Source organism: Arachis duranensis, chromosome 6, assembly GCF_000817695.3.
Source record: "Arachis duranensis cultivar V14167 chromosome 6, aradu.V14167.gnm2.J7QH, whole genome shotgun sequence".
NCBI lineage: Eukaryota > Viridiplantae > Streptophyta > Magnoliopsida > Fabales > Fabaceae > Arachis > Arachis duranensis.
The window spans coordinates 94,771,976-94,784,868 of record NC_029777.3 but is presented as its reverse complement, the minus strand read 5'-3'; the positions used below and the strand labels follow the sequence as shown (position 1 = coordinate 94,784,868).

Sequence of the window (12,893 nt, the reverse complement as noted above, 5' to 3'; positions counted from 1 at the left end):
AAAACCCCCAGTTTACAAGACCCATAACCAATAATAAGAACATACCTCCCTGCAATTCCTTGAGAAGACAACCCGATGTTTAAATACTCGGTTATCAATTTTAAAGGGGTTTGTTACTTGTGACAACCAAAACTTTTGTAAGAAAGGTTGATTGCTTGGTTTAGTAACTATACTTGTAACGAGAGTTTACTATAACCTCTAAACCATCAATCTTCCCAGTTCTTTCAGGAGTTCATAGCATTTAGAATACAAGAAAAAAAGGGTCGAGTATGTAACCATTGTCAATGGTGGACGACTATTTCAGTAGTTCTTGGTTGATTGCTTTTCTATGATTGAAGCACAAAGGCTGACCTACTATTGAAACAACCAAACCAGGATGAGGAGTGATATATACAAAGGGATTCAAGATGCAGTTGTTAGGGTTGGAACTCGTGCTTCCAAAGCAGGTAAATGTGTCATCCTACCCGCGTCCTTCACTGGTGACATGAGATACATGTTTAATAATTGTCAAGATGTTATGGCAGTTTATAAGAAATATAGATATCCAGACCTTTTCATCACAATGACACGTAACTCGAGTTGGTAAGAGATTGGCAGGGTTAACAATCCAAGGAACTTAAAGGTTGAAGACCGGCCGGATATATCGTGTAGAGTGTTCAAAATTAAGCTTGACATGATAATCTCGGATCTTAAGCAAGGAATTCTATTTAGAGTGCTAAATGCAGGTATTGCTCATTATCTAACCTTATTTTTAGAGAAATATTCCTTTAGATTGTTATAAAATAAATGGCAAAATATTTTCTTACTTAACATATTATTGATTTTCTATTATCATCCTTAATTTATCAAAGTACATATATAAAATAGATAGTTTATTTATAATATATTTTTTTTGTCTTTTTGGTATAAGGGATGTAGGTGGAATTTCAAAAAAAGAGGTCTACCACATACTCACATTCTTTTATGGTTAAGTGGAGACCATAAGATAACAACGACAACTCAAATTGATCGGTTAATATTTTCAGAGTTGCTAGATTCTGTTTGGCACCTAAAAAATTGTTTAGAGTTGTATCTACATATATGATTCATGGACCATGTGGTAGAGCTTTCTCAAAATCTTCCTGCATGAAAGATGGGTACTGCACTAAATATTATCCCAAAACATTTAGTAGAACCACAGTTATCAATAATAGTGGATACCCATCATATAGAAGACGAGGCACATGAGTGATTACTAAGAAGAAGGGAATCCATATGGATAATAGGAATGTGGTTCCATACAATGCATATCTGCTGAGCGCATGTTAATATAGAGTACTGCAACAAGTCAAATGCTATCAAATATTTGTTCAAGTACGTGAATAAAGGTCCAGACAGGGTAGCAGTTGGAGTTACAAAGGAAGCTTCCAGTGGAGAGGATGCTCAGGTTATTGATGAGATCAAACAATTTTATGATTGCAGATATTTGTCTGTATGTAAGGTTGTGTGGAGAACTTTAGCTTATGATATTTATTAGAGGTGGCCTTCAGTGATGAGATTAACCTTTTATTTGCCTGGAGAACAAAATATCATTTTTAAAAACGATGATGATCTTGAGGAAATCGTGAAAGAAGAGGAAGGAAAATGTACAATGTTCTTAGCATGGATGGAGGCCAATAAAAAATTTGAATCAGGTCAAATTTTGATATATGCTGAGTTTCCAAATCAATTTGTTTATGATAGAAAAGTAAGGGTATGGAATCCACGCAAAAGAGGGTATTCTATCGGGAGGTTAAACTATGTTTCACCGGGTACATGTGATATTTATTATATGAGAATTTTGTTAGCTGTTCAGAGAGGTTGCACAACATATGAGTCTATTAGGACAGCTAATGGAATTACATATTCTAGCTTTCAAGATGCTTGCTATTCCATGGGACTACTATGCGATGATAGGGAATTCATTACAGCTATTAATGAGGTAGCTGAACTTACATCTGGTCATCAATTAAGAAAATTATTTGCGATGCTACTGATATTTAATAGCATTAGCAACCCAGAGCATGTTTGGAATGCAACTTAGACATTATTAGCTGATGGAATACTATATGAGAGGAGAAAAACTTTGAAAAATCAAGGTATTTTACTATGTCTTTTTTTATATATCAAGATTGTGTTCTCTTATTATTTTATCAATAATATTAATAGTTTTATTTTGGAATTACTTATTAAATATTTCATAAAACCACCATGTGCTTTTGCTAGGACTAAACATGACTGATGACGAATAGAAAAATCTCTGCCTTATTGAGATTGAGAAGATACTCAACAGCAATGCGAGATCTTTAAGAGACTATCAATCAATGCCATATCTTGAGATGTCTGATGTTCGCCTTTTTCAGAATAAGCTAATAAAGGAGGAGTTAGCATATGGCACAAATGAGTTGACTCATACAAACTTATATACGGAACAAAAGATGATTCATGAGCAAAGGTTAGTATTCAATGAGATACTCAATGCTGTTATTACAGACTCTGGTGGTTTTTACTTCGTTTATGGGCATGGTGGGTGTAGTAAGACATTTATTTGGAATGGACTTTCTTCTGCTATTCGGTCTAGAGGGAATATTGTTTTAAATGTCGCATCCAGTGGAATTGCGTCTTTACTCCTACCTGGTGGCAGAACGACTCATTCTAGATTTTCAATACCCATTACAATTACTGATGAATCTACTTGCAACATCAAGCATGGCAGTTTGAAGGCTGAGCTACTCATCCAAAGTAACTTAATAATTTGGGACGAAGCTCCAATACTCAATAAAATGTGCTTTGAAGCACTTGATCGGACGCCCAGGGATCTTATGTTAGTTACCGATCAACATAAGACACATCAATCATTTGGTAGTAAGGTTGTTGTTCTAGGAGGTGATTTTAGACAGATACTTCCGGTGATTCCGAAAGGGAGTAGACACGATATATTGACATCAACTATTAACTCATCCCATCTGTGGTCGTTTTGTAAGGTTCTGAAACTGCATATGGAGGCTTCTAATGCCTTCTTCGAATTAAGATGAAGGTGAAATAAAGAGATTTGCTAATTGGATACTTGATGTTGGATACTTGATATTGTCATGTTCAAAAATTTTTTTAATAATATTTAGGTAAGAAAAATAGTATTTTCATTTTAGTAACATGTTATGATTTATAATTTTGTACGAATATTTGTCGTAAATTTAACTAATTTATCTATAACTATACTTTTAGACTTAAAATGAAATGTGTAACATAGAGCACAACATCATATGGCAATTGTTTATCTAATGATGTTAGTAAAATATTATATTGCCGATAAACTTTTGTTAGGTTTTTTGGTATAAAGTTTAGTGCAAAATTGATATGCTACCAATACAGTTATATATATTCTTATCTTTTTAGGTCTCTTTTCTTATCGTTCAAGAATATTATAAATTTTAAACTGTTTTATTTACATTTTATTTTAAATAAATATAAAATAACATATTCAATACACTTATTATATAATAACGATGATAGTATTATACTAAAGTTAAAAATTTTATGATTATAAAATAATACTTTTAATTTATCATGTCAAATTAAAATATAAACTCGTGCATCGCACATATTTAACACTAGTTATTAGTAGCATGACCTTTTTTGAGATATTTTATAATTTTTTTTTAATTTTTAAATTTTTAAACTCTTAATTTATTTATTTTTTCTTCAGATAACAATTCTTGATATCATAACTAAGCTTATAACATACACGGCAAAAGGTTTAATTTTTAGTTTTTTTTTTTCAAATTTTTTTTAACATATTCTAAACTAGATTTCATAAAATATGATCTTTGACCATCAAATATTATTTCAATATTTTTAGAATTATTAATCATATTTTCTATCAAACTTCATAAATATTTTTTTTTTGAATTTCGTTTTCTTTAAGGATATCCTTCTTAGATTTATCAATTTAAAAATGTAGGAGTGCATTCACTTTCTTAAGATTTCATTTTCATTTCTTAATTTATCAATTTTTTTCGTTTAGAAAGACTATCTTAGACTTTTGAGATTTTTTAAATTTCATATATATTTTAGACATTTTGAATAGTTAACCACGAGTTATTAAAATAAGATTTTGAGATTAAAATATAAAATATCATATTCAAAAATAAGTACTATTAATACGAGTTAATGAGATCAAGTACTTGAATATAAAACTCGTTGGGAGGTTGCGACTAAAAGAGTTATCCGGCATTTGTGTGTAAGGCAAAAGGTATTGCAGGCAAAATTGAAATTCATAGGGGTGGATTAAAACGTACTTGAGGAGCTCTGAGTCTCCTCTTTTTATATCTGTCCAATAGCTATGACCAGGCTATTAATTCCTATGATTCGAAAAAATAAGTCGGAATCTTCCTTTTTAATTGTGGTGGATACTTTTCAATTGATCAAATATTTTCTCATTATGATTAAGGGATTTCGGACCCTGATTGAGTCATCGAAAAAGTCTCGTCACCTTATCTATATCGTAATTATTTAAAGATAATGTCTCTCAAACAAGGATAATCTAGGCTGCCTAATGCCTATCCACATTTTGAGCTAACGGAACAACGCATTCGATTTCTCTTTATAGGAGTCAAATCCTCTTTTTATTTGGAGTCAGATTCTCTCATTGTTGGAATCATATGCTCGGATCCTGGCATTTAATGCTTCTTGCAACTTTTTCAAAAATGATTGATGGATACAAAAAATGCGGGGTGGTTTCGCAGTTTGTAAGATTGGAGTGGAATTTTTCTTTTTTTTCTTCCGTTAGTCGTTCGAATTTTGATGCAATTTTACCCTTTTCTTTCATTAACATAATAGTAGTTACCAAATTATCCCTAATTTTTCGATTTTTGACTTGTGGTGAGGGGGTTAATCTAAATTGTTTTTCCCCACTACTACATTAATTTTTGGGCGCCCGAGAGTTTTGCTTTCCCCTTCCTAGCCTCCTCTTCTTCTTTCTAAATACTCCTTTTTTCCTTAGTTTTTTTATAGTTCATTTGGAAGTACCATTTTTCGGATTCTTGTGGAAGTATTTCTTGTGGAAGTATTTTTTAATTTTTTATGATATAGTCCTTTTTTTTAATTTGTTTCAAAAGCCTTGTTTAATGGTTGCTACTTCTAGTCGTGAAGTATCGGTTGCATTTTTTGGAATATTGTGTAGTAAAATTTGACTTAACAAACTTATTCAAGGGATTTTTTATTTTAATAAATAAATTAAGTGTAAGATTTACCGAAATAAATATTTTCTAGAGAATTTACCGAATTAAATTCCGTTGACATATCTCGTTTACAGTGTAAACAAGATGTTTTTTCATGTATCTCATTTACAGTGTAAACGAGATATGGCAAGTCAGACTGACACGTGTATATCTCGTTTACACTATAAACGAGATACGTGAAAACGTCATCTCGTTTACACTGTAAACGGCATATAAATATAAGACAAATATCCAACTTCTATAAAAGGATGTGTAACAATAGCTGAATGGCCAGTAACAATCCATTCATAGTTGTGCTTCTTTATCCGAATTGTCGTATGAGAAATGGCGACAATTAGGTGACATTCGAGTGTCAGGATCAGATATTGTTTCGCACTCAGCGTGTGGAGACGTTGTCGGATTTGAAGAGTTTGATATTGAGCAAGGTTGGTGGGACAGAAAGGAGGAAAATCGGAAGGATGGTGTATAGGTTGCTGGCACCCATGGGAAATGGAGTCTTCCGGTTTCGACTATTCCGATTTCACGGGGACAAGCATGTGTGACTGATGTTCAGCATTCATGGAAGGATCATGTGTGAACAGGTAATGGAGCTGTCCGCCGAGGTGGGTCACAGTGGTAGTGGGGTTGACAAACCCCAATTTGACGGTTTGTCCTGTATTGAATTCAGAGTATTTTGATAACCTTTTGTCACATTTAGCCTATGAATTAGCATGGTTTTCCTATCTCTCCCGTATTTGTGCCCAAGTGTAAAAACATGCTTTTTAAGCCTTATTATTGATGAATTCTAATTTCTCTTTGATTCCATAAGATGCCTTGATGTGTTTGCTAGTAATCTCAGGTTGAAATAGGCTAGGCATGGATCAAAGGAAGCAAGGAAGGAAGCATACAAGTGGAGAGAAGCACAAAAAGCCAAAGAACTGATCCAGGTCATGCACGCGCACGCGCACAAGGCGCTCGCGCGCACATTGCGGAGCAGACCAAGGGCGCGCACGCGCCGATGATGGCACATGACCTCACTAAAGCAACACGTGCCTAGCGATTTTGGGAAGGTTTCAGCAACCAACTTTGGCGCCAAAATGCATATAAGAGTCAAGGATTGAAGGGGATTGATATCAATAGACACACACTCACTAGGATTAGTTTAGTTTTAGTTTCTAGAGAAAGAAGCTCTCACTTCTCTCTAGAATTAGAATTAGGATTAGGTTTAGGTTAATCTCTCTTCTTAGATCTAGGTTTAATTCATGCTTTGATTCAATTTTTCTTTATCAATTCTCAATCTTCTTCTCTTCCCCCTTCTAGTTATGTGTTTTCATAATTGTGATTCTTCATTTTGTTTTGGATAGATTGTTGTTCCTTTATTTCCTTTCAATAATGCAATTTGAGATAATTCATGTGATTGTGATGTTGTTGATTAATTCTTTGCAATAATTGCAGTTAGATTTTTATTCTTGTTGCCAATTTACTATGCTCTTCTTCTATGCCTTCCAAGTGTTTGATGAAATGCTTGGTTGGATTTTAGTGTAGATTTTGTTCCTCTTGGCCTAGGTAGAGTAATTAGTGACACTTGAGTTATCTAATTCCTTTGTTGATTGATAATTGGAGAGATTGCTAATTGGTTTGGAGTGCACTAAAGCTAGTCTTTCCTTGGGAGTTGGCTAGGACTTGTGGCTCAAGTCAATTCATCCACTTGACTTTCCTTTCTTTAGTAAGGGTTAACTAAGTGGTAGCAATGAACAATAATCATCACAATTGAGAAGGATAACTAGGATAGAACTTCTAGTTCTCATACCTTACCAAGAGCCTTTTATAGTTGTTAGTTTATTTTCATTGCCACTTACTTTCATGTTTCTTATCCAAAACCCCAAAATAACTCACAACCAATAACAAGACACTTCATTGTAAATCCTAGGGAGAACGACCCGAGGTTTGAATACTTCGGTTTATAGATTTTAGGGGTTTGTACTTATGACAAACAAATTTTTGTATGAGAGGATTATTGTTGGTTTAGAGACTATACTTCGACGAGAATTCATTTGTGAAATTCTATACCATCAAAAAGCCAATCGTCAAAATGGCGCCGTTGCCGGGGATTGCAATGGTGTTGAGTTATTGGTTATTGTACATATGTGAATAGTGTAAATATCCTGCTTTTTGCTTCATTTGCTAGTGTAGAATTTTATTTTCTTCTTCCATTATGAATTCTCACGTTGGCTATGAGTTTGGTTCTAATTATGTTGTAAGTAATGAGAGCTTCAATGAGGATGTGTATCAAGGATGGAACAATCAAAGGTGGGAGGAGCCATATGCATATGATCAATCTTCATGGCAACAACCTCCACCAATGCACTATGAAGAAGAGCCATCCTATGATGCATACCAACCCAATGGCTATGGTGAACCACCTTGTGATTTTCAAGAACCACCACCATATGCCTATGAATCTCATCCTCAACATGAACCTCAACCATACTCACAAGCCTTTCCACATCAAGCACCTTCCTATGATCCTTATTCACCATACAACCAACCATCCCTACCATATTCTTATGACCATTATGAGCGAGAACCCTTAGAACCACCACAACCCTATCAAGATTACTCCCAAGAACCACCTCAATACACACCATCTCCACAATTTTATCAAGAGGAACCACCTTCCTACCACGAATCCTCTCTCCAAAATAATGAACCTTCCTACTCACCCCAAGCCCCAATAGATGATTCTCTTACCTTGTTACTTCAAGGACAAGAGGCCATGAAGAGGGATACACTTGAGTTTGTGACCAACTTGACCAAAGTAGTGTCCACCTTAGCCTACCGATGTTTGAACACTCCAGGTACCTCCGTGATCCCATGTGAAAAGTCAAAAGAAGAACAAAGCATGAAGGAGAGATTGAAAACTCCGGTGGGGGATGAGGGATGCCATTTTGTGTTAGAACAATTGGAGGAGCCTATGATCATTGAAGAAAGGGAAGAAGTGGTTGAAGATCTAGGGGATGTTGAAAGTCCATGGGAATGTAGCATCATGGAGCACTTTCCCAAGAAGCTTGATATTGATGTTGAGGAGGGTGCGCAACCTCCAAGGCATGTCATAGTTGAAGACTTGGAAAAAGCTTATCAAAAGATGGATTCAATCATGGATGAATTTCTATCTACAATCGAATCCTCTCCCATTGGACATGAAGTTGAAGCTATAGAAGAGTGTGTACAACCTCCCATGGAAAACGAAAATGGCATGGTGTATATCGAAATCGAAGAATATGAAGAGGTTGATCAAGAGATGAACTCATTCATCGATGAATTCCTATCCAAAATTGAATCACCTCCCATTAAACAAAATGTTAACACCAAGCCATGTAACAAAAGGGAAAAGGTTGAACTTGAAGAAGCTTGTGAAGAGGTGGAAACAACCAAAGAGGAGCACAAAGAGGTAGATCTTGCATTGTCTAAGTGTGGGGAAGCCTTCCCTCCCAAGTCACCATCCGACACAACATTTAAGTGGGTAAAACTCTTATCTCTAAGCTTTAATTTCTCACTTGAATATGGTTTGATTGAAAGTGATGGTCAACTTAGAACTCTTTGTGGAATTAAAAGTAAGAATGAGTTGTGCAGTGGTTGGAAAATTGGTGTTAAGCTCACTAAGGTCAAGGTCTCAAGGTATAGGGATGATGTTGGGACAAGGATCACCTTGTATGGATCTAAAAGGAAGCATTGGTGGAGTAAAGAGAATTCTGTGTGTCCACCACGTTTATGTCAACCACCCATCCGACAAAATCATGAAACTCAACTAACGGATGGATGCGAAAATAAGATATGGGATCCCGGTTCGCTATGTGAAAACCAAATATGGGGACTCGTATTTTGGGTAGAAATCTGCCCAAGCTTAATAAAAATGGTTGAAAATTCTGTCAACCAATTGAGGAGCAAAGATCCTTGGAGATTCAAGGATGAGTACAAACATAAGCCACCATGACAAAGAGCTTCTCAATTGTCCAACTTAAGGACTTAAACTAAAAGTGCTAGGTGGGAGACACCCCACCATGGTAAACTCTTTCCAATCTTTTACATTCCCTTAATAAGTGATTTGAGTTACCATTGTAGGTAGATGTTTCATACAAATTTGATTGTACAATTTAATTGTTGGCTTAGTCATATGCATGTTGTGTTTAGTAGTAGATGAATAATATCAAAATTGCATTCTTGTGAATTGTATGATGGGTGAGTGAATAAAGAGTTGTGAACATTAAGGGGAGCACCCAGCAATTGTTCTCATTATAAAAAAAAAGGGGGGGATGGACGCATGCGCACCGTGTACGCGCACGCGCCCCTGTATGGATGTACCACGAGCCAAACACCAGAGAGTTGGGCCTCCCGTGGGCAAACATTATGCCTTAAGCCCAGCTCGATCCACGCGAACACGCACAACGTGCGTGCGCGCCGTTTCTAAGAACATAAACGTTCACGCGGACGCGCCCATGCCGCGTCCGCGCCGATTTGCTGCTGCAGGTTTTTGCGCCAAATTTCAGAGAGTTGAGCCGGCTCTGGGCCAACTTTAGGCCCCTGGCCCAGCTCGGTCTGCGCGAGCGCGCACATCGCGCCGACGCGCCGCTTCATCACTTAGCAATGTACGCGAATGCGCACTTGCCGCGCGCGCGTCCGTGCGTGCTGCCACCAATCTAGGCCAAGGACCCAAGAGTTAGGCATGCCTCATGCCCACTCTAAGCCTTAGGCCCAATCTCATGTACGCATGCGCGCACGCTACGTGCACGCGCCCATACCTACTCTGCCAACCGCGCTAGAGCGCACTGCACGCTCACGCGTGGACCTCCAATTCGTCTCACTGCGCGCGAACGCGCCCATGCCGCGTACGCGCCGATCTGAATGCGCGACTTCCAGCTCTCCAAAGAGTTAGGCCTGAGTTGGGCCAACTCTAAGCCCCTAGCCCAACTCCATGCACGCGTGCGCGCGCTGTACGCGCACGCGTCCTTTCCTATTTTCCTCATCCACGCTCAAGCGCATTGTACGCGCACGCGTAGGTCCCACGTTTCATCAAGGGACGCGGACGCGCAAGTGGCGCACGCGCGTCGATTCAAAAATTGGAATAACCCTAATGCGCGACGCATACTGCGCAGTCGCGCACCCCACCTCCCCAACCTCCATTTCTGTTTCTTTTCTCCCTCAACCACTGCTCCGCCGGCCACCACCGCGGCCGCCCTGTTCACCACCGCAACCTTCTCCACCCTCCTCCATTCGCCTCATCCTCCATCTCTCCTCCGCTAACCTCTCTTCCTCCACCTTCGGCCACATCGCCGTGACCAACCCCTCCGCCGCCACGCCGTTGCCACTGCCGGCGGCCCACAACCGCTCGTCCCTTCCTGCTCATTCCTCTCTCGTTCTCCACTGCTCATTCCTCTCTCCTTCTCCGCGTTCATCATCACTGTCCCGCCGCCCCTCGGTTTCTCGTTTCCTAGCCGAACCACCGCACCGGCAGTCTTCACCGCCACCGCCCACGGCGGCGCAACTGCTGCCTCTGTTCACCACTACACCCCACTACCCATTTCTCTCCCACACTCAGTTCCTCTGCTCCCAGGTTCCACTCAAATTCTTTTTCTGTTTTCCTTTTACTGTTTAATTTCTATAGTTAGTATAATTGTATGTTAGTTAGTTCAAATTCAAATTTTGTATGCTAGGTTAGATAGAAATAATTGCGGTTAGGTAGATAGGGCTGGATAGAGGATGCTAGGCCTGATAAGTGCTCCGTTCGTGCTTATTTGCTGTCTGCTATTTGGATGTTGTATGCTGATTTTTTTTTTGGACTGATTTTTATGCAATTCATGTTACCTGAATGCTACATCACTGTCACTGTGCCTAATTGATGTTGTTTTCTATGCTTATTGTGCTGATTTGCTATCCGGGAACGTCCAATTTTAAGCCGGAATGCTGCCCGATTTTCACGAAAATTGGTTTCATTTTAATCTTTGTTTCAAACTTGGGCAACTTTCCTTTCCTTTTAACTTCCCGGATTTGCACAACCAGTGTGAACATGCACCACAATCTTTTCCTTTTAATTGTGCATAAATGTCATCATCTTCCTAACCTACTTTTCTAAACTCACTCACTTCTTTAACCAATTACCTTCCACTCCTCTTTAACATTCTTTAACCATTCTTTTACATTTTGATGCCATTATTGCCTTTTGAATAAGACTTGTTGCCCTGATGAGGATTATATCTTTTGGTTTAATTGTTCACTTACGGGTTGCTTGACTCACTTTTGCATATTCATTACAACATCATGATTGTTTTTGTCATTTGTCTCCTGAACATGCCTTCTTTGCTACATGCTAAATGTCTTATTTATCCTATCATATTTTTCAGGATGTCGGACAAAGGCAAAGCCATAGCCATTGCCTCCAAGAAGAGAAAACACTCTACCCTCTCTATTCCTTCCATCTATAAGAATTATGCCAAGAATCCGCTAAATGATGTGGATAAGGAAAATCAGCAGTTGCCTTCTACCAATCCGGACAAGTTCCCTAATCTCTACTGTGAGCTCCGGTTTTCTAAATATCGGACTACAAAGCTGAACATCGAGAAGAAGCTGCTTCTTCCTACTGATGTGAGACGGTCCATTGACGGTCGGATCCTTGAGTTAGGTATCAACTTTGTTGACCGGGATTTGGGGGATATTAATGTGTCTTGGGTGAAGGAATTTTACTGCAACTTCTTCCGTCCGACATTGGATTCGGTTCAGGTGAGGGGTAGGGAGATTATGATCACTGAGACTGCCATTGAGGAGGCGCTACAGTGCCGCCATGTCCCTGATGAGCTGTGTGCCCATCAGCAGGCTGAGTTAGCCATACACAGCATGACCTTCGATTATGAGGCACTCAGGACTGTTATTGGGTTACCAGAGGCTACTTGGGTTACGGATGCCAACAACACCAAGCCGAAAGGGATGTTGTTTACTCATTTGACTAGGGAGGCCAAGACTTGGCAGATGATCTTTGCTTGCTATGTCCTTCCCACCACCCACTTCTCTGAGATTCCTATGGAGATGCTTCTACTGATTGGGTGTGTTATGGAGGGGAAGGAGGTCTCTTTCCCCAGACTGATCCGACAGTGTATGTGGCGGGCGCATATTCGTGGCCTACTTTCATTTCCTACTTTGGTCACGAGTATGGCGGCCCTAGCTGAGGTTCCTTGGTTGGATGATGATGTGCGACCCCCGCCCCCTGATGCTTGGATGATGATGTGCGACCACCGCCCCCTGATGATGATGACAGGGAGGTTACTATCCCCTGGGGTGGTTGGGTGCATGAGAGACCACTTGCTAGACGCCGTTCTCGGGCCAGAGCTGTTGTGGGGACACCTTCACCATCAGCCCCTACAGCTGCCCCATCATCCTCTACAGCTGCACCCCCTTCATCGTCCACTGATCCACCCGCAGCACCTGAGCCTACTTACCTCCTAGTTCAGCGCCTTTTCCGATTCTTAGAGCGTGAGAAACGCCATATCAGACGCCGTTTGGATCGGATCGACCAGATGTTCGTGGCCCAGGGCCTTGAGCTACCCCCGCTTCCCGATTCTCCAGCCTCCGATGACCAGGATCATTAGGAGGAGGCTGCGGAGGTGC

General features: G+C 39.3%; 1 protein-coding gene across 1 annotated transcript; it reads left to right on the top strand.

Annotated features, from left to right (window-relative positions):
* Nucleotides 1-376: 376 nt before the first annotated feature.
* On the top strand, nucleotides 377-3,053 carry LOC107494716 (uncharacterized). The gene is made up of 5 exons (XM_016115752.1): nucleotides 377-446; nucleotides 1,314-1,426; nucleotides 1,517-1,732; nucleotides 1,835-1,960; nucleotides 2,271-3,053. Exons 1-5 carry the CDS (start codon nucleotides 377-379, stop codon nucleotides 3,051-3,053), a joined length of 1,308 nt encoding a protein of 435 aa, XP_015971238.1.
* Nucleotides 3,054-12,893: the final 9,840 nt, after the last annotated feature.

What these genes read in the sequence shown, in the direction of transcription:
- LOC107494716 (XM_016115752.1), top strand. Translation starts at nt 377, where the DNA reads ATGAGGAGTGATATATACAAAGGGATTCAAGATGCAGTTGTTAGGGTT. An exon ending in AACTCGTGCTTCCAAAGCAG is followed by an intron (nt 447 to 1,313) that starts GTAAATGTGTCA and finishes ATGTTAATATAG; the next exon opens with AGTACTGCAACAAGTCAAAT. An exon ending in CCAGTGGAGAGGATGCTCAG is followed by an intron (nt 1,427 to 1,516) that starts GTTATTGATGAG and finishes GATATTTATTAG; the next exon opens with AGGTGGCCTTCAGTGATGAG.